The 19,260-nt window shown below is 52.9% G+C and overlaps 6 protein-coding genes across 6 annotated transcripts; 4 read left to right on the forward strand and 2 right to left on the reverse strand.

Annotated features, from left to right (window-relative positions):
* Positions 1-31: 31 nt before the first annotated feature.
* On the forward strand, positions 32-3,547 carry UHO2_06529 (uncharacterized protein; the record flags this gene model as incomplete). The annotated part of the gene is made up of 1 exon (XM_041554945.1): positions 32-3,547. The coding sequence occupies one exon, from the start codon at positions 32-34 to the stop codon at positions 3,545-3,547; it is 3,516 nt and encodes a 1,171-aa protein (XP_041410879.1).
* Positions 3,548-3,638: 91 nt separating this feature from the next.
* UHO2_06530 (uncharacterized protein) lies at positions 3,639-7,352 on the reverse strand (the record flags this gene model as incomplete). Its single annotated transcript, XM_041554946.1, has 1 exon — positions 3,639-7,352. One exon carries the CDS (start codon positions 7,350-7,352, stop codon positions 3,639-3,641), a length of 3,714 nt encoding a protein of 1,237 aa, XP_041410880.1.
* A 262-nt stretch (positions 7,353-7,614) lies between these two features.
* On the forward strand, positions 7,615-8,503 carry UHO2_06531 (uncharacterized protein; the record flags this gene model as incomplete). Its single annotated transcript, XM_041554947.1, has 3 exons — positions 7,615-7,719; positions 7,831-8,208; positions 8,342-8,503. The coding sequence occupies 3 exons, from the start codon at positions 7,615-7,617 to the stop codon at positions 8,501-8,503; spliced, it is 645 nt and encodes a 214-aa protein (XP_041410881.1).
* A 3,174-nt stretch (positions 8,504-11,677) lies between these two features.
* UHO2_06532 (uncharacterized protein) lies at positions 11,678-13,363 on the forward strand (the record flags this gene model as incomplete). Its single annotated transcript, XM_041554948.1, has 1 exon — positions 11,678-13,363. One exon carries the CDS (start codon positions 11,678-11,680, stop codon positions 13,361-13,363), a length of 1,686 nt encoding a protein of 561 aa, XP_041410882.1.
* Positions 13,364-13,509: 146 nt separating this feature from the next.
* UHO2_06533 (putative HAS1 - helicase associated with Set1p) lies at positions 13,510-15,225 on the reverse strand (the record flags this gene model as incomplete). The annotated part of the gene is made up of 1 exon (XM_041554949.1): positions 13,510-15,225. One exon carries the CDS (start codon positions 15,223-15,225, stop codon positions 13,510-13,512), a length of 1,716 nt encoding a protein of 571 aa, XP_041410883.1.
* Positions 15,226-15,846: 621 nt separating this feature from the next.
* Positions 15,847-19,182, forward strand: UHO2_06534 (uncharacterized protein; the record flags this gene model as incomplete). Its single annotated transcript, XM_041554950.1, has 1 exon — positions 15,847-19,182. One exon carries the CDS (start codon positions 15,847-15,849, stop codon positions 19,180-19,182), a length of 3,336 nt encoding a protein of 1,111 aa, XP_041410884.1.
* Between the last annotated feature and the right edge of the window lie 78 nt (positions 19,183-19,260).

The raw sequence follows: 19,260 nt of genomic DNA on the forward strand, positions 1-19,260 counted from the left end.
AGCGCATTGGCTCCACTATATCGACGCCAAGATGCTGCTCTCAAGAACAGCGTCTCGCCTGTCTTCAGGCCCGGCATCTCTGGTGCACAGCAAGTCCAGACCTCTGAGCACCTCGACAAGGCTGCTAGCAGCAGCAAGCACGGGCAAGAAGCGCATGGCTGTGCTAGGCGGTGGAATCTCGGGTCTCACCTCAGCATACCGTCTCGCTCAGCAGCTGCCAAAAGACAGATACGATGTCGTCCTTTTTGAACATCAAGACCGGCTCGGAGGCTGGATTCAGTCTGAACGCATTGCATTACAGGCCACCGGTGCCGCTGCATCAAGCTCCACCACAGCGCTCATTGAGAAGGGCCCACGCAGCATCCGACCAGCCGGTTACTCAGGGCTGATGATGCTTGACCTCGTTCGATCGCTCGGCTTGCTCGGAAGACTACTTAAGGTACCCAAGACGGCACCATCAGCACAAAACAGATACCTCTACTATCCGGATCGACTCGCAAAGCTTCCTAGCAGCATCCCCTCCCTCGTCTCAGCACTGCTCAAATTGCCCTTCCTCCGTTCCATTATCCCTGGTGTGCTGCGGGAACCACGTGTGCCATCGCGCTTCCTCCGACCACGATCCGAATCACAGTCTGAGAAGGCCCGCTTGCATCAGCGAGAACTCATTGAGGACGAGAGCGTCGACTCCTTCGTTTCGCGACGCTTTGGTAAAGGGCTGGCGGAGAACCTTGTCTCGGCTGTCATTCACGGCATCTATGCTGGAGATACACGGAGGCTGAGTGTACGTGCTGTGCTTCCTTTTCTGTGGGAAGCCGAACGAGTGCATGGTAGTGTGCTGCGCACTATGCTTCCCACCAAGAGGAATAAGCGTCATCGCGTGCTACCGGAAGCTGAGGCAGCAGTCAAGGCGGCAAAGGAGGATCGACTGAAGCAGATCGAGACAGAGCTCGGCAAAGAATTCGTGGAAAGCTTCAAGAAGATCAGCGTATACAGCTTTCCAAATGGAGTACAGGAAATTGTTAAGGCGTTGGAGACGCAGCTCGCTGAATACGAGAATGTGCAGGTCAAAAAGGGCGATGCTGTCAAATCTGTTGTCGTCGACTCTTCGGGCAAGGTGTCATTGCGCACAAAGAGAGGAGAGACAATCCAAGCAGACCGAGTTATCTCCAGCATCCCATCATCTGTGCTTGCCGACACCCTCTCTGAAACTACCGAGCTGCCTCACCTCAAACACAACCCATCAGCGAACGTAGGTGTCGTCAATATCGTCGTCTCTCCCGGCGCTGTCTCGTCGAGTAGCAAGCCTCTGGTCCCTGTCGAAGGCTTTGGTTATCTCATCCCTCGTACAACCCCGGGCAACGAAGATGGAATCCTCGGCGTTGTCTTTGACAGCGATGCGATCCCAGACCAAGACTCGGCAGATACAGCTTCTCGACCAATCAAATTGACAGTGATGATGGGCGGCTCACACTGGTCCAACCTCTCAGCATTCCCTAGTGAAGAAGATATGAAGAAGCGCGCAATCCGGGCTGTCTCAAACCATCTTGGCCTTGACGCCGCGCTACTGGAGGACGCGTCGAAGGTGACGGTCAAAGCGACGATGCAAAAGGATTGCATCCCGTGGTACCTCGTAGGTCACCCAGTGAGGATGGCTCAGCTGCACAAAGCGTTGGAGAGGGACGAGACTCTGGCTGACAAGCTGACGCTGGTCGGTGCGAGTTATACCGGTGTCAGCTTGAACGACTGTGTAGCCTACGCTACTGAGGCGGTGGAGCAGATTGTAACAGCAGAGCTGAATGGTGGCGACAAGATTGTGACTGGTTTGCGATCGTTTGCTATTCCTCCCGCCGCACCTACTCAGACCAGTTCGAGTATTACAGCAAAAGTGAGGAACGGCGACACACGGCCCAGTACTCAGCCACAAGGACTGATGGGTCCCACCACCACACAGTTCTCCGCCGCTCGAGGCATTCACACCTCTTCTCGCCGTCAGTTCTCCACATCTCGACGAGCACTAGAAGCTGCCAAACCCCCTTCATCCCCCCTCGCTTCCACACCAACCTCGGAAAAGCTTGACGAGAAGAAAGCAACCAAAAGCCTAAACGAGATCCTTCTCGACAGCATTCGCGCCTCTGGACCCATGCCAGTCTCTACCTACATGCGAACCTGTCTTCTGGATCCCATGCAAGGCTACTACTCATCCGCCAACTCCCCCGCTACCTTGCGCGAAGTTCTCGGTTCACGCGGAGACTTTATCACCTCCCCCGAAATCTCGCAGGTGTTCGGCGAGCTCGTAGCGATTTTCTACCTTGCGAGATGGCAGAGTGTTGGAGCACCGCAAAAGACTAGACTGGTCGAGTTGGGGCCTGGGAAAGGAACCTTGTTAGCGGATATGCTGAGGACTTTCGCAACGTTCAAACCTTTCATGGCGACGTTGAAGCGGATTCAGTTGGTGGAAACGAGTGATGGGTTGATGGAGTTTCAGTTGAATGCGATCAAAGAGGCGCTTGCGGTGGGTGGGAAACAGGTTATTAGTGCTGAAGAAGAAGCCGAAGCCGGATCTGACGGCGTTGTGGTGGAATGGTACCCTTCTGTGGACCTAGTTCCCATCGTTCCGCAGGAGTTTACCATCTTGACCGCACACGAGTTCTTCGATGCTCTCCCGACGCATATCTTTGAAAAACACACCGATGGAAAATTCAGAGAAGTCATGGTCGGTATCAAACCCAAATCTCCCATCACCATTCTTAGACCTGGCGACAACCTTTCGACCCTCAAAAAAGAAAAAGGAAAGGAAGAACTGGGATTCGTCCTCTCCCCCACCCCAACACCTTGGGCGCAGATGCTAGTTCAAACCAATCCGCGATTCCAGGGCTTGCAACCGGGTCAAAGAGTTGAAGTTTCACCTGAAGCTTGGGCTGTTGCTCGTCGTGTAGGTGAACTTGTTGCTGGTAGACCTGCTGCTCCGCCCACTTCTCTCCCTAAACCTCCCTCCACTGGCCCGAAACCGGCTGCTGGGTCGACAGAAGCGGAAGCAGAAGCAAGTCTAGAATCCGAACGCCTCGAAGCTGAACAAGCAAGAGAAAGCGCCCGACTCGCAACCCCTTCCTCCGGCGGTATCGGGTTAATCATCGACTACGGAGCAGACCAAGCCTACGGATCATCCTTCCGTGCGTTTAAACATCACCAGCTTGTGCCGGTATTCGAACAACCTGGCGCTGTTGATCTCACTGTCAATGTCGATTTCTTGCATCTCAAGTCAGCGATTCAAACTACGGATGCAAGGTATTTGGGACCGTTGGATCAAGCGGATTTCTTGGTTGGGATGGGGTTGCAGATGCGTACTGAAAGGCTCATCAAGGGAAAAGGGGAAGAGGTTGAGAAGAGGATTAAGGATGCAGCTAATCGATTGATTGACGAGACTGGGATGGGTGTGCAGTACAAGGCGATGGCGATTGCTGCTGCGCCTACACAAGGCGGCAAGAAGGAAAAGGGAAAGGAGAGGGAGGGAGATCCTGATATTTACCCATTTGAGTTTCAGCAGTGATCACATCGCACAGCAGACGCATACTAGTAATGCATGATTAGAGAACGTCCCATTGCTTCTGAACGATGCTTTTGTGGTCCTCCTTTGCGGTTTACGAGGAGAAATCAAAATTAACCCCACTCAATCCACTCAAGCAATGACTAGCACTTGTCCTCCTCGACCTGCTCCCCAAACCATGAGGCGTGTTAGCCCCTGACAAATGTCCACTCGCAACTGGAGTCATACTCATCGAGCTCGCCAACGCCGCGTTAGCCGCCGCCGAGTTTAACGGCACACCACCATTTCCATTCCCAATAGCTCCACCTCCGAAATCAAAAGCTCCACCACCGCCCATACCGAACTTTGTCGCGTGTTGGCTCGGTTCTACCACCTCCCCTTCCACAGCAGCTATATGAGAGCCGTTGGGGACAGTACCATCGACAGTGGCAGCCCCGAAAAGATCGTGCATCGAGGTTTGGCTGAAACCAGGTGGAAGAAGGGAACCCCAGAAGTCATCCATGCCTGAAGTTGCGCCAAAGATCTGAGAGGGCCAGTTGACGTTTATCCCTTCTGCGGCGGGGGCGGAGGCTGCACCTGAGGCGAACTCTGCTGAGTGCGGGTCGAGGGTAGCATGGATGTTGCCTTCTACTGTAGCGCTGGTGGTGGGAAGGGTAGACCCACCGATACCAGCTTGCGCGTTAGCTATGCCATGAGCCGTCTCGTTGTTTTCGCCATCAACCTGCATTCCATCAGGCGAAACAGCACGAGAAGCAGCTCGACTGCCAGTAGCGGACTTGGACGCTGTAGTGTGCTCCTTCTTCGCCTGCAACAACGCCCGCAGGAACTGCGCATACAAGTGCGGAGTGTGCGTCTCATTAACAGCCACCTCTTGCAGCATATCTACCGCGTCCTGCACCAACGTCAAAATCGACTCCTCTTCAACGTAACCCGCGAATGCAGGTCGGATCAGCTTGAGCAGGAAAACGCATGCATAAGCTAGCGTCAAGATATGCGCATCGGGAGCATACCTCATGTTGCGACGCAACGGTCCGGTACTCTGAACAACGATCGTCCTTGCAGCCTCCAGACACTTGGCAAAGTACTGCGCTCGGTCCAAACTGGCACCAATCGGGTGATCAACAGCTTGCTGCAGACCGAACGAGTTGAGCACAAGGACGGCAAAGCTGTATCGAACAGGCGCCGAGTTCGAGTGGAAGATCATAATGCGAGTGTTGAGATCGAGATTCTCGGCATCCTCATCGTCATCGTCGAACTCGTACCTGAAGCCTTTGTCGGTCGCCGTACCATTCGCTGCGTCTTTCTTGCCAGCAGCGTTGTCAGCAGATGCATCCTTGTTGGTGCCTTTGCCTTTACCCTTGTCCTTCACAGCAGCCTTCTTGGCAGCAAGAGTCAATCGTCGTCTTTTCTTCTCGATGTACTCCTCACCTTCCTCCGGCATGGACCAAAGACCACGGTATCGCCATTCCTCCTTCCACTCCTGCAACTGCTCGTTGAAGACAGGCAGCACAAGTGAGTAATCGATCTCGGTGTTGAGGCCCGACACCGAAGAAGTCGAGGAATACAAGAAATCGAGCTGCCTCGAGCTGATACGGTACAAATCGACCACAGCGCTAACAGAAAGATCCCAAGGCCGACTGAACCTGCTTCCCCAATTTCGGCAATTTCTGATGATCCAATCCTCTCGAATGGTGTACGGCTTACCCATCTGGATACTCAACCCGCGGTCAAGAGCGAAGCAGACGTACCACGTGCGCTCACGGTTGAGAATTTCTCGCTCGCGATCGAGCACAGCCGGGTCATCCGGGTGCGGGGTGTGGTTGAAAGTCGCCACGCTCTTCCTGTGCAGATTGAGATCGGTAGCCATACGAAGAGCTATTCCAGAGTACATCCAGGTTTTATCCTCCTCGAACCGCTCGGCTGGCTGCGCGTACATGGCCATCAGCAAGAAGCCCTGTACGATCTCGATAGACTTGAATCCTCGGTTGACGACATCGAACGCGACCTTGCGAGTGAGAGCTTGGCACTTGGAGTGAAGATCGGGGCGTTTCTCGTAGAATTTGGATGCGACAGTGCAGACACAGGTAAAAAGAAAAGGCGAGCGACTGCAGATGAAGGTCGGCGTGTGCCATTCTGCATCTAAGAGACAAACGTGCTGCGTGCATCGGCGGAAGAAGATGCTGAAAAGATCAAGCACCTCTTCGGACGAGACAATGCCTAGGGTGAGAAGCTCAGGAGGCATCTCACGTTCAATAATGATTCGACGAAGAGGCAAGATGGTCATCGGACCAGGACGGAAGTAGTTCTGTGAAGCGACACCAAGAGGGATCTTGCGTTTGCCCTCATCTTGCTCTCCACCTTCGCCGTTGGGTGAGCCATCCTCACCGCCCTCAGAATTGATGGTCTTGTCTGGGCTCTGACCGCCAGTGCTTCCTGACTTTTGGCTATCCTTCTCGCTGGACTTGTTGCTGGCGCCACTGCGGGCGAGCTTGCGGACGCGATGAGTGTTGTGTAGACTGGCCTCGGCAAGTAGACCGAGCGGATTGAGAGTGTTGTCAGGTAGCGAATGGAGACGAGGAGAGCCACGCGAGGGTCGACTGCGCTGCCCATCAGGACCCTGGGCGCTTGTGCGCGACTGCGGGCGATGAAGATGCGGCAAAGGCTCGAGGAAGCGCGTGCCTGTCGCGTTAGCAGGTGAAGGGACACTGCCATCAGTAGAGGAGGCGCTCCTCTGCGCGACAGCATTCGGGTTGATGGTGCTAACGGGGCTGGCACCATCAGCACTAGCGCGAGCGGGCGAGGCTGCGTGTGTTCCATGTGATGAGTAGGGATCCGCGACACGAGTCCAAGGCGAACGCGGACCAAAGTCGCCGCCAGAGAAAGAGCTGGAGTGAGTGAGACGAGGATCAGAACGCTGCGTCTCTTTGTAGGATCGTTCCGGCGAAGGGCTGCGTGTCACCATGCCACCGTGCTGGGCTGCAAGACCGGGGTCTCGGATGCTGCGAAGTACAGTTGCGAGGGTCTGCTCCATCTTGCGCAGACTCTGTTGCATGGCTTCTGCCTTCTGGTTCTTGCCGCCTTTCTTGCCACGATTGCTCTCCTCAAAGATGCATTCGTGGTTGCCATTGCGACACCTGTTGCACGGTGGGCCCTTCTCAGCACCTACACAGCGCATCTTGAGACGTCGACAGTTGGTACAAGCGCGCGCACCACGGGTTGGCTTCTGCTTCTTGCCAGGTGTCCCACCCTTAGCATCCTTGCCGCCATTCGCCTTGTCCCCATTTGCCGTCTTGCCGGCATTTGCCTTTTTGCCCTTTCCTTTGGGTGATGCTGAGCGTTTGCGCTTGTTCACGGCGCCTTTGGAGTTGCCATTATTGGCTGTGGTATTGGCTTCGTCCTCAATCTCGGTCCCTTCCTCCTCATCGTCATCATCATCGTCGTCCGAGTCAACGCTGTTGTCATCGTCATCGTCATCATCTTCCTCGTCGTCGCCGTCTGCTTCCCTACTCTCGCTCCTCTTCGCGGAAGGTGGTGCGCTGCCGTTGTGAAGAGCGGACAGGTTGGAAGTAGCCCATGCGGAAACAGGTGTCTGACCAGTGCGGTAGGGTGAGTAAGACGAGGATGGGTAGGCTAAAGACGCCAAAGCATGCCCGTAGGATGTGAGAGGAGAGTGATTGCCGGGGTTGTGAGATCCGCTGCCGGCGTGTCCGGAAAGCGACGGATGCTGGAGATGCGCAGCAGACGACGTCGGCACGTTGTGCTCGATGGATCCTTGCCGTGAATGCGAGAACTTCGGCGGAGTGTTCATGGTCGAGAGAGATCCGTGTCGGGGAAAGCGGGAAATGGGCTATTTGAATAGTGAGGCAACGTGGTCGCGTGGATGGATGGATGGATGGATGGATGGATGGATGGATGGATGAATGAATGGATGGATGGATGGATGGTTGGATGGATGACTGCGTTATGATAAAAGATAGAGGTTGGACTTGGAAGACGCAAAGTCGCTTATTCTGGGATCAACGAGCCGGACCGGTGTTTTGAACAGGCGCGAAGAAGAGGTGACTTGAGGGATGGAAGGATGTGGTGACAACTTCCGCAAGCAAGTCGATGAAGTTGAGGTTGATGAGGGCGGTAAAGATGGAGAGACCCGCTCTAAGGCAGAGGCCAAGTGTCGGGTCGCAAGAATTGCGGAAGCGCGAATTGCGTTGGGAGGACAGAGGGATGATGCAAGTGGATAATTGCAGTCGAAATGAAATGACCGTCGCAAATGAAGCGTTGACAGATAGGACGAGGCTGAACAGGATTCCTGCGATGCCGGAGGAGAGAACGAGGCCTCGAACCGGGCTGTAGCTGCGCTTGGGGGTCTATGTATCGAGAAGCGAGTTCGGTGGATCGACAATGTGCAACAACGAGATGATGTTGTGAGGTTTGAGCTTGAGCTCAAGCGTCTCCCGACGGCAGTCACGACCACAGTGGTGTTGATGAGGAGAAGGATAATCAGGAAGGCCAAGCTCAGTCGTCGATGGGAGGTGGAAGAGGAGGAAAAGCCGGTAGAAGGCTCAGTAAGAAGTCGGCTGTGGTTGGTTAAGAAGAGGATCAGATCATCTGAAGCTGACGCCGAGATCAAACAACACGCCTTGCTTCCGACTATGCCGGTCAAACTGGTGCGTTACAATCTTTTCTCTCTTTCCAATCTGTCTCGCTCTGTCTTCTGTCTCACAAAAGGATGAGTCGCGACTGTGACTGGAAGACCGACCGACCGACCGCGCTTGGCTGGTGGATGGATAACACGAAAAGCCAACCAAGGCCAAGATGGAGAAGAGCAAGAGCGGGTCAGGCACAAGCAACAGATTCCTGATTCTCACTTTTGTGGCCCGGGCCAGCTTTCTTCTGTCCTCTCCGCCCGCAGTCAGCCATGAGCACCGGCTGAAAAAGGCCGTCCTCCCGGTGCAGTCGTGAGCTGTCTCCGCAAAAGCCTAGGAAGAACTGCAAACAGCTTCTGCTGCAGGCCACATCTCGTCAGGTCCCCCCCGGAGCAAGCATTCCGCAGCAAAATGTGGTTGTAGGACAAAGGCACTGGAGACAGATTGAGAGCCCGATTTCTGCGCGTCCCGTCTGGACTCAATCGCACGAAAGGTAACTAAAATTGTATGCATCACGTGATAGTGGATTTTTACGTGCGCGTCTGGCGCTGGACTCAACAATCGAATTGTTCTCCTCCGCTCCGCTCTTCACAACATCAATCTGCTCTCCGCTCCTCTCCTCACTACCATCTTCTTCTCCAAAGCCAGCTGTATCATTAACAGCCTCGTCCGTAGTTTTTCACCCTCCCTATACAGTCCCTGTCCAAAGTTTGGGGACAGGGTCCAATAGACAATAAATCAATCATCCAATAGCATACCTTCCATCTGCTTGGAGGACTGATCTCTCATAAGTGTCAGGCTGAGCAAAACACACAGTGAGCAAGTCCAAAAGAAGAGCTTTCAATTGCAGTGAGTCTTGGAGCTGACTAATACTTGAGTGGACAACCATGCTTAGTAAGCACTTGCTCCATGCAATGTGTCATGGGCCTGAATGCTCAAGAAGCAGGAGGGTCACTGGTTCATATGGAAGGAGCACAAGTATCGAGGATCTAGTCGATACCATTAGAGAGCATGGTCGTAGTGCAGTCTCCATGGAGACCATGGACTCCTACAGACTCACATGCAAAGGAGGATCGAGCCATATGTGAGGAGGGCCAGGCACAGCCACAAGGAGGACCAAGCTCAAGGAGCAGGCACAGCCACGAAGAGGACCAAGCTCAAGGAGCATGCAGATGGTTACCACTCAGGGGCTCGAGAGACAAGAGTCAAAGGAACCATCACCAGTCAAAGGAGAAGGAGCAGTGTATAGGGAACCGGCAAGCAGGTCTTGAGGAGGAGGAGCAGTGTTGAAAGAGTCAACACCAGGTCCTGAGGAGGAGGAGCAGTGTTGAAGGAGTCGACACCACTCAGGAGGCACAAGGGTGCCAAACAAGCAGGATAGCAAGGAGGAGGAGCAGTGTTGAAGGAGTTGACACAGCTCAAGAGGCACAGGGGTACCAAGCAAGCAGGAGAGGCCCCCTGAACAGTACTCGATGAAGAAGGTACTCTCTGGAGAGAGAGCAGGAGCAGCATCACTGGTGATGCTGTGAAGAGGTATATAACCATGCTTTCTCATCATCAAAGGTCGAGTGGATCCTCATCCACTTTACACAACCATCATAACTAGTTATCACTTCAGCATAAGTATATATTAGTTTCAGTCAGCATAGCAGCAATCTATCAAGGTTGCTTCTCATTGTAGTGTGTGTGTTGTATCACCACTACCTGATGTCCGAAGGCACCCATAGCAGGTTAGCGGTCTGGATCCAGATAGAACCAAAGGCAGTAGTCCACTGTGGTCCCAGGATCACCTCAAGCATCAGTCAGCACACTGGACACTCGTGTTGATGCCACCAACCTTATCACCAACCCAACCTCATTATCATTGACATTCACCAACCTTATCACCAACCCCATCAACCTCATCATCATCAACACTCACACCAGACCTTGGTGTCATCATAATCTAAGCATTGATATTGATCATGCCAAGCTACCCCTGAACGGAGTGTCCACAGAGGTCAGCCGAAACCTATGATATTATATACACAAACGCCACCCATCGCGCAACTTGATAGTTGCTGAGCGATAAGCTCATCGAGACCGATACCGAGACAATAGCTGTCACACAGTTTGATAGTCACCGAGTATCTCGACAGACCGACCTGGGTTTCAGGCGCGAGACCCCTGGTGTTGCTCAACATCTGCAGTCCAGTCAGTTATTGTAGGTGGTGTTCAACACCTGTGGTCCAGTAACTCCTGTCCTCTGTAAGCAATAGGCATATTGCAGCCCAGGCAATGTTGAAGAGCATTAGCTACAGTACTACAAACACTCGTGCTGTATAGGAGAGTGTAATACTTTCACCCCAGGAAGTAACAGACATGCTGCACAACCTCTGAATGGAGTGTTCAAGGCAGTCAGCTGAAACCTACCAGAACAAAGCTGTCTGGTTACTTTTAGTTGAAACTTACTGAGTAAATCTTACTCAATTGATCTCACCAAAATCAATTGGAAACACCCAACCTGGTTTCAGGCATGTGACCACTTACATCTGCCATAGAGCTTTTCCTACTACAGATCTTGGTGAATTTTGCTTTTAACCCTCACTTAGCCCGATCCTGCGATTCCTGCACTCCTCTTCATATGACTTTGGATCTTCCTGCTTCCTGCACATCCAGTCCCATGACAGATGTAGATTGTGTCTACAAGGCACTTGATGTCCTGAGCCTGCCAGACAAAGTTCTTCTTTGCCCCATTGTCAGCAGGCCTGGTGGATTGGGCAGAAGGTGTATCAGACATCCGATTGATTGGGGAAGTGACAGGAGAAGGGCAAGGGAGGATTGTGCTGCTGCCCATTGCAAGTGAAAGTGCAGGAGGTGCACCTTGTTCTTGCTCTGTGTTGGATGGGGGAGTTGGAGAAGAGGGAAGAGAAACATCCCAGCTTCCAGCTTCAAATACTTTGTCAATGAATGACATGGCACACCAGTGTGATGAAGTAGTAAAGTTGAGGAGGTGAAGCAAGTGGAAGCACATCCATCTGCACATCATTTTGGAGAGTGACAAAAAAGTGAGTCCATTTTACTGGGTCCAGAGGTGTGTTTTTAGAAACACATGTTTTTTCAACTTTGGGTGAGCTTATGTAAGGTTTTTGTGCAAAATAAAAACTCGTCAAAATCGAGAAACACGTGTTTCTAAAAACACTCGAAAATTGATACCCTAGTGACAATTGTGCTCCGACTCTCACCGATCGCCAGTCATCGGGACCCGTGCGATCCACATTTTCTCAAGGTTTGCGTGCTACCACAATTGGAGCAGGAGGGTGTTGACGTGGATCTGAGCAACGGTGGTCAGACGCGCACGTCAGTCTTTGACGATCACGTGATGCACGAAAGCCTCATCACCTGCAGGTCGATCAGGTTCTTCTGATTTCAGGGTCCAACTCAAGACTTGGATACACTTGCATCGTATCGGTCGGTCTGTATCATAACCACTCGACGGGAACGAATCGCGATGTCGGTTGTGACAGATCCGCCTCGAGTGGCATATGTAGTGTCGGGCGACCTAGTGCGGTTTGCGGACTTGCTGCCGTCAAATGAGGGGCGTTCATCTCTCGTACACTCTCTAGCATACCACCTCGATTTACTCGATCTCTCTGCTCTGAACGACAGTGACAGAAGTATTGAGACCTCCGAAAAGACAAAGCTACTCGAAGCTATTTTCGCTGATCTGTCTCCGGCCGCAGCTACTCACAAGGAGCTGAGTCGAGCCACAGTCTACCTCCCGCACCCAGCAACGCATCAACAGCTGACGAGCTACCACCAAGAATCCTTCCTCAAACAGCTAGCCAAGAGCTCCAGCGCAGTCAACCTCGATAACTCTTCCAAGCGTCGCAAACTCAACTCCAGTCTTGAATCCAGCGATAGCGGCTCTTCTAACGAGATCGAGAGCGACGAAGAAGCATCGGACCGCACCTCGAGCTCAGAAGAGCTTCACCGTCGACCCTCCTCCACAGTCTCTGGTCTCTCGTACAAGCGCCCAAGAGCGAGAAATCAGTTTGGACTCCAAGACGACTGTCCGACGTTTGACGGCCTACATCGACACATATCGCTGGTAGCCGGAGCATCCATTACCGCTGCAGAGCTGTTGGCTACTGGACAGGCCGATATTGCTATTGCGTGGGATGGAGGTAGACACCATGCCAAGAAAGATGCTGCGTCAGGGTTCTGTTATATCAATGATGTAGTATTGGCTATTTTGGCGCTGCGGAAGCCGAGCAAGGTCGCCGTAACGACTACTATCCCTCGAAATTTCAGCACCGAGGGGGATGATGAGGAGATCGAGGAAGGGGAGGGGAAGGAGACGATACGCAAGACAACGATCAAAAGAGTCGATCGAGTCCTGTATCTCGACCTCGACCTTCATTGGGGCGATGGTGTCCAAGAAGCTTTTCATACCAGCCCGAATGTGCTCACACTCAGCATACATCACTATGCGCCTGGTTTCTTTCCCTGTTACGCTCCCTCATCGGATCCGGACCGGTTTGGCCCACCTGGCTCACTCAAAGGCGACACAGGCGCAGGAAGTAAAACCCTCAACATTCCGCTCGCTGTTGGCACCTCCGACTCCAGCCTGAATAGGGTGATAGAAAGCACGGTTCAGTCCTTGGTGCAAGCTTGGCATCCCGAAGTGGTTGTGGTTCAGTGCGGAGTGGATGGACTGGCGGGTGATCCGATGGCAGTGTGGAATCTCTCAGCCGCTGCATATGTCAAGACGATGCAAAGCGTGTTGAGTTGGAAGAAGCCAACGCTGTTGCTGGGTGGGGGTGGGTATAACAGTGAGAATGCGGCGAGGTGTTGGAGTTTGCTCACTGCTGTCTGTTTGGGTCGGTTTGAGGATCAAGCTCATGCAAAAAGGCATGCTGCTAAGCCATCGCATGAGGAGCCGACACCGCTTACTGAACAGCACAAGACGCAGGAGGATGGAGACGAGCAAGGGAAGCCAGCTTCAACGGACAAGATCTCTTTCGATACAGCGATACCGGATCACAAGTTCTGGCCCAACTATGCACCCGAGTACACGCTCGACGTGCCAGCTGGTGAGATGATCGATCAGAATGACGAAGCGCATTTCGAAGTGATTAACAAGACCTTCCTCGAGCACGTCAAGGCTATCGCTTCTCTCCAACACTCGAAATGAGACAAGCTGAACATCACAGCCATGTCCGACACGCAATTATACCCGTAGAAAAGGATGAAAGAGAGCCAAGACTAGAGTACATGCGGGAGACCAACACAAGACGTGACATGAAGAATGCAGAGTTAGACGAGAGCAAGTGTCGTTGTTTATCGCGACCACTGCTTTTTGTCCTTGTTACCCATCGCATTCGCACCTGACTTTCGGAAGTGATCCTTTCCGCTTCCGTTCTGATGGTTCCTGCGGTAATACGCCCTCCTGTCACCCTGTTGCCTCTTAGGGTTGATCTCATCATCATCGCCGCCCTCACCATCTGCATCCACTTCCTTCCTCTTCCCACCCGCACTGCTCGACGCTGACCCCTTCAACCCAGTACCAATCGTGATGTTGACCTTGGGCGGTACAGCGAATCCATATGCCTTTGCCACCTTTGTAAGATCCAACTTGTGAATGTCAAAGATACGTTTCAAGGAGTAAGAGCCGTACGCTTGGAGGTAGGATCGGTAACCGTCTCTTGCTGACTGATGAAGGTAGTAGTTCTTGCTGATGAGCTTCTCGAGCTGACCTTGGACGTTGGCGACCTTGTCGGCGGGGAAAGTGTATTCGTTGAGAGGAACTTTGGCCACCTTTAGGAAACGCAAGAAGCCAAGTTCGGAGGGGAGAAGGAAGAGAAGCGATTTACCAGCATTGCCTGCACGTGCCGTGCGACCGACACGGTGAATGTAGTCACGAGGGTCATCAGGTGGGTCGAACTGGATGATCCAGTCTACACTGGGGATATCGAGGCCTCGTGCGGCTACGTCTGTGCAGAGAAGGGTGCCCGAAGGTGCGTTGCAGTATTCGAAGAAAGTGTTGGTTCGCTTTTGTTGCTTTTGCTTGCCATGCAGATCGAGGACGGGAACGTCGATGAAGTTGAGCAAATCCGAGTGGTACTTGACCGAGTTGCAGGAACTCATGAATACAATGATCTTCTTGCCGGCATTCTTCTTCAAGAAGGTGAACAGCAGGAGGAAGCGGCGGTCGGATTCGCAAACGACGTAGCCCTGCTCAAGGCGCGAGACGGTACTTGCTGCAAGATCGGCGTGCACGTTGATGTAGAGAGGACCGGGTCGGAGCGAAATACGAGCGAGGTCCTGCACCTTGGTCGTCTGTGTAGCCGAGAAAAGCATGCTCTGTCGGTTGTCGTTAGGCAGGATCTTGACGATCTGTCGCATTTCGTCCTCGAAACCAATCTCGAGAATACGATCGGCTTCGTCGATACACAACGCCTTTAAGTTGGAGAAGACGAATCCCTTGGTGTTCTGCAAATGATCGAGCAAACGACCAGGAGTAGCAACAATAAGGTTAACACCCTTTTGCAGCTTGTCTGCCTCTGCTCTGCGGTTGGCACCACCCATGATGATACCGAAAGTCTGGTGGTGATGTGCCATGAGCTCCTTTGCAACACCGAAGATCTGCAGCGCGAGCTCACGGGTGGGCGAAATGATGATAGCACCGGTACCGTTTCTTGGCTTGAATTTGAGTCTGTGGAGCATCTCAATTGCTGGGATGAGGAAAGAAAGTGTCTTTCCTGAACCTGTCTGAGCGGCACCGAGAACGTCTTTACCGGCCATGAGAGGAGGAATGCAACGAGCCTGAACCTCGGTCATCGTCTTGAAGCCCATGGTCTCGATGGCTTTGCGTGTAGGCTCGGAAAGGTCAAGGGTCGAAAATGGCTGTCGCTCAACGGCGGGTGTGCTGGAAGATGAAGGTGATGATAATGATGCCTTTGCCTTTGTGGAAGACTCGGCAGCGGCGACATCAGCGGCAAGCTGAGAGGCGAGCTCGGCCTCAGCATCCACCTCTTCGTTCTTGTGAGGCGCCATGGCTGGCCAATATGCGTATGGTGATGGGCGAAGCGGAGTTTATGGCGCCTAAGAGCGAGTCGTTTTCCCTCGATGAGTGTGTTCTGAATAGAAGGTTGCCGTCGGGGATGAAGGTATGAGCCAAGTGGATGAGTGGAGATAGCCTTGTTCAAGTTCAAGATGCACTTTCGCTCTTTCTCGCCTTGAAATTTTCCAAATTTTCCACACTCAGCTTGCAGCCACAAAAGAAAAAAGTGTCAAGGGTCAAGAATTTGAAGGCACTTTAGGAGAGGACCAGTAAAATTCCCGAATCCCGGGTCCCGAGTTCCGTATTTTCAAGGCTTTTTTTTTTTTTTTTTTTTTTTTTTTTTTTTTTTTTTCTTTCTGTTTTTGAGCGGCAGCAGATGGTGAAGAATAATTGAGCTTTGGAGAAATTTTGTTAGAAGTCTTCCCTGCTCGTGCTTCTTCCTGCTCGTTGAGAAGCAAAGAAGCAATCTTGCGATGTTTGTTCTGAAGACTTCCTATCGGCTTCCTTTTCGTCAATCTACAACCTGGTATTCATCGATCGCATCACTATCGCTCGGACGTCTTTGATCGCTGCTTCTGCTAGGAGCCAGTATAGCAAGGTCGGGTCGTACAACGATGCCGTCCAAAGTTCCCAAGACGGCTGCTACGCCTGTCAAGGGCAAGGCAACATCAAAGTCCACAGCACCAACAACACCATCAAACACCGAGCCAAATTCCAAGCGTAGGCGACAGCAACCCATTAGCAACGCCGGGACCGCTCAGGCTTCATCCTCATCATCGAGTACCCCTGCCGCCCGCAAGATCGTCTCCCAGAACCGCCTATTTGCACCCTTTCGTGCGCTCGGCTTGATCAGCAACGATGTTCCCTTCGCACTGCAGACACGCTTTGGTGGCAAGGATGCGACTACACCGGACGTCAACGTCATCACATGTCTTGGTGACAGCTGGGCTATGTGGGATGCAGAGCGAATGACTCTCCTCTTCGTCTCAGCTTCTCTTCCTGCACCCATCTCCTCTCTCGTAGTTTCGCTTAGCCCAGATGCCGTACTTGCCGCATCAGGCTCCAAGGTGTATCGCTTCCGACGTGGAAAGGTTGATGCTGTTTACGACACGGTTGACCACATCATGTCCCGCTTCAACAAGCCCAACGGTTTACAAGATGAGGACAGAGACGACTCAGACTCGGACTCGGATTCAGACGCCTCGTCCAGCAACCTCGAGCTTCAGCAAAAGGAGGAAGGCACCCAGCTTTCGTCTTTGATCGTCTTTGGTGACACCATCGTCGCCTTGTCCTCAGACGGCCGAAGTGTCTTTGTCTGGTCCATCGCCAACACCGAGCTCATCCGCCGCATCGATTTTCCAGACAACTTTGTCGCCAGCTCACTCTTGCATCCCGCCACTTATCTCAACAAGATCCTCATCGGCTCGACTGACGGTCAGCTTGCGCTCTGGAACATTCGAACCGGCTCTCTTGTTCACACTTACGACTCACAGCAGCTTCGCACTGCTGCAGCGCGTCCCAACGCCGCTGCTCCATCAGCAGCTATTGTCAACCTCACCCAGTCTCCTGCAGTCGATGTTATCGCAGTCGGCTTCGCAGATGGACATGTTCTCCTTCACGACATTCGACTCGACGAGAGCTTGTTCTCTTTACATGCCAACGGCGGTCTCTCTTTAGGCTCTGTCTCTTTCCGCTCTGATGGCAAGCAACACTCGGTCGCCATTGCCACCAACTCGGGCAACATCAGCATCTTCGATCTAGAACCCGCTTCTGGCACTGGGCCTAGCTCGGCGAACAACGGCCCTCGTCTGACTTACTCGATCCAAGATGCTCACGACGGCGCTGTAGGAAGCATCGATTTCGTTCCAGGGCAGCCTCTGCTCATCTCGTCCGGAGGCGACAACAGCTGCAAGCAATGGTTCTTCGAGTCCGCCTCCATGCCACCACGTCTGCTCAAGGGCCGATCGGGTCACCACCAGCCCCCACATTTGATTCGATACTACGGCGAGCAAGGCAAAGAGATCCTCTCAGCTGGTCGTGATCGTTCCATCCGTAACATCTCTGTAGTCCGCGACTCGCGCTCTCACGAACTCAGCCAAGGTGAATTGCAAAAGCGAAGCAACCAGCTGTCCATCTCTGTCTCATCCCTCAAACTTCCCGCCGCTAGCTCGCTTTCCTTCAGCTTGACCCGCAGCCGTGACTGGGACGATGTGCTTACAACACATCAAGGCCGACAATTCGGCAACACCTGGACAGTTCGAGACAAGCGCATGGGTAAGAAGCCTCTTCCAGCATCCGCTGATCGCAAGATCCTCGCCGAGGCCAGAACAAGCTGCGTCAGCGCCTGTGGTAACTTTGGTCTCATTGGTAACTCGGAAGGTCTGGTAGAGATGTACAATATGCAGTCTTACGTGCACAGGAGGACGTTTGACACTCGTCCACTCGACCCGATGGGTCCAGCCAAGGCGAAAGAGTTGCCTGCTGGATCGAAGAAGGCGCAAGCATTGCTCAATTCTCGCGTCAAAGGATCTGCCGTTACCGGTGTCGTCACGGATGCGCTCAACCGTCTTGTAGTGGTCAGCACCATGGATGGTAAGCTCTCGTGGTACGACTTTGGCTCGACTGAGCTGCTGCATCGCACCACGATCTCAGCTTCAGGCATCTCATCGGTTCAGCTTGACCGAGACTCGAATTTGCTTCTCATCGTTTCCGACGATCTGGTGCTGCGACTGGTGGATATCGAGACGCGCCGGGTGGTGCGTGAGTTTGTCGGCTTCCGCGGTCGAATCCTCGATGCATGCTTTAGCAATGATGCACGATGGATTGTGACTACTTCGATGGATGCTGTTATTCGAACGTTCGACATCCCCTCTTCGCGCCTGATTGACGCTTTCAAAGTGGCAAGCATCGCTACCTCAGTCAGCTTTAGTCCGACGGGTGACTTCCTCGCAACAGCCCACGTCGACAGTGTCGGCATCTACCTCTGGGCGAATAAGACGCAGTTCTCGCCTGTTGCTATGCAGGGTCTTGACGAGCTAGCTGAAGTTGTCGAAGAAGAGGACTCGATTGCCGTCGCACTGCCCACCGTGCAAGGTGATGTTGAAGACGCAGCGCTTGCCGAGTATTCCGAAGCAATGCGCGAAGTTGGCGAACCTGAGTTGCAACGAGTCTACACCTCACCACCTCAACTCGTCGACCCATCACGCGAGGAAGGCGGCTTAGTAACACTCTCCACCATGCCTCGTGCTCGTTGGATGACCCTCATCAACCTAGACACAATCAAGCAGCGTAACAAACCCAAAGCTGCTCCCTCCAAACCCGAGGCAAACAGAGCACCTTTCTTCCTCCCTCAAACCGTCTCTGGTGTTGATTTCAAATTCGATCCCACCGCTTCTACGTCCACTGAAACCAAAGGTGAAGATGGAGGGTACAAGGGTGGAAAGAGCAACATCTTCTCTTCGGGCGGTATCAGCTTCAAGACTGAATTCCAGGAGAGACTTGCAGCAGCAGAAGAGAAAGGTGATGTCAATGGTTTCTTTATGTACTTGGAGACCTTGTCAACTCCTCAGCTCGATGCAGAGATCCGCGGCCTTACAGTGACGGAAGATCTGGTGGCGTTTTTGGGAATGCTGCTGAAGAGGTTGAAGCAGCATCGTGATTTCGAAGCTGTCCAAGCGCTTTTGGCCACACTGCTGAAGGTTCATACGGATTTGATTTTGACTACGTTTAATCCTGAAGATGGCCAGGATGGCGAGGATGCTGAGGATAAGGATATGGAGGACAAGGAGGATGGTGGGTTCGGAGGTGCGGATGAAGAGGAGGCGAAGCAGCTCAAATTGGTTATCAGGAAGCTGATTCGTGTTCAAGTATCTGAGAACAACAGATTCAATGGTTTGTTGGATCACTGTTTGGGAACGCTTGCTTTCTTGCGTGGATTGCCTATGACCTGAACACCTTTCACTCGTTCTTTGTATTCTCCACCAAGTCGTACTGCAACTCATTCATCAAGGAACAGTCAACTGGCAGCT

The sequence above is a fragment of the Ustilago hordei genome (assembly GCF_900519145.1).
Source record: "Ustilago hordei strain Uho2 genome assembly, contig: UHO2_contig_19, whole genome shotgun sequence".
Lineage (NCBI taxonomy): Eukaryota > Fungi > Basidiomycota > Ustilaginomycetes > Ustilaginales > Ustilaginaceae > Ustilago > Ustilago hordei.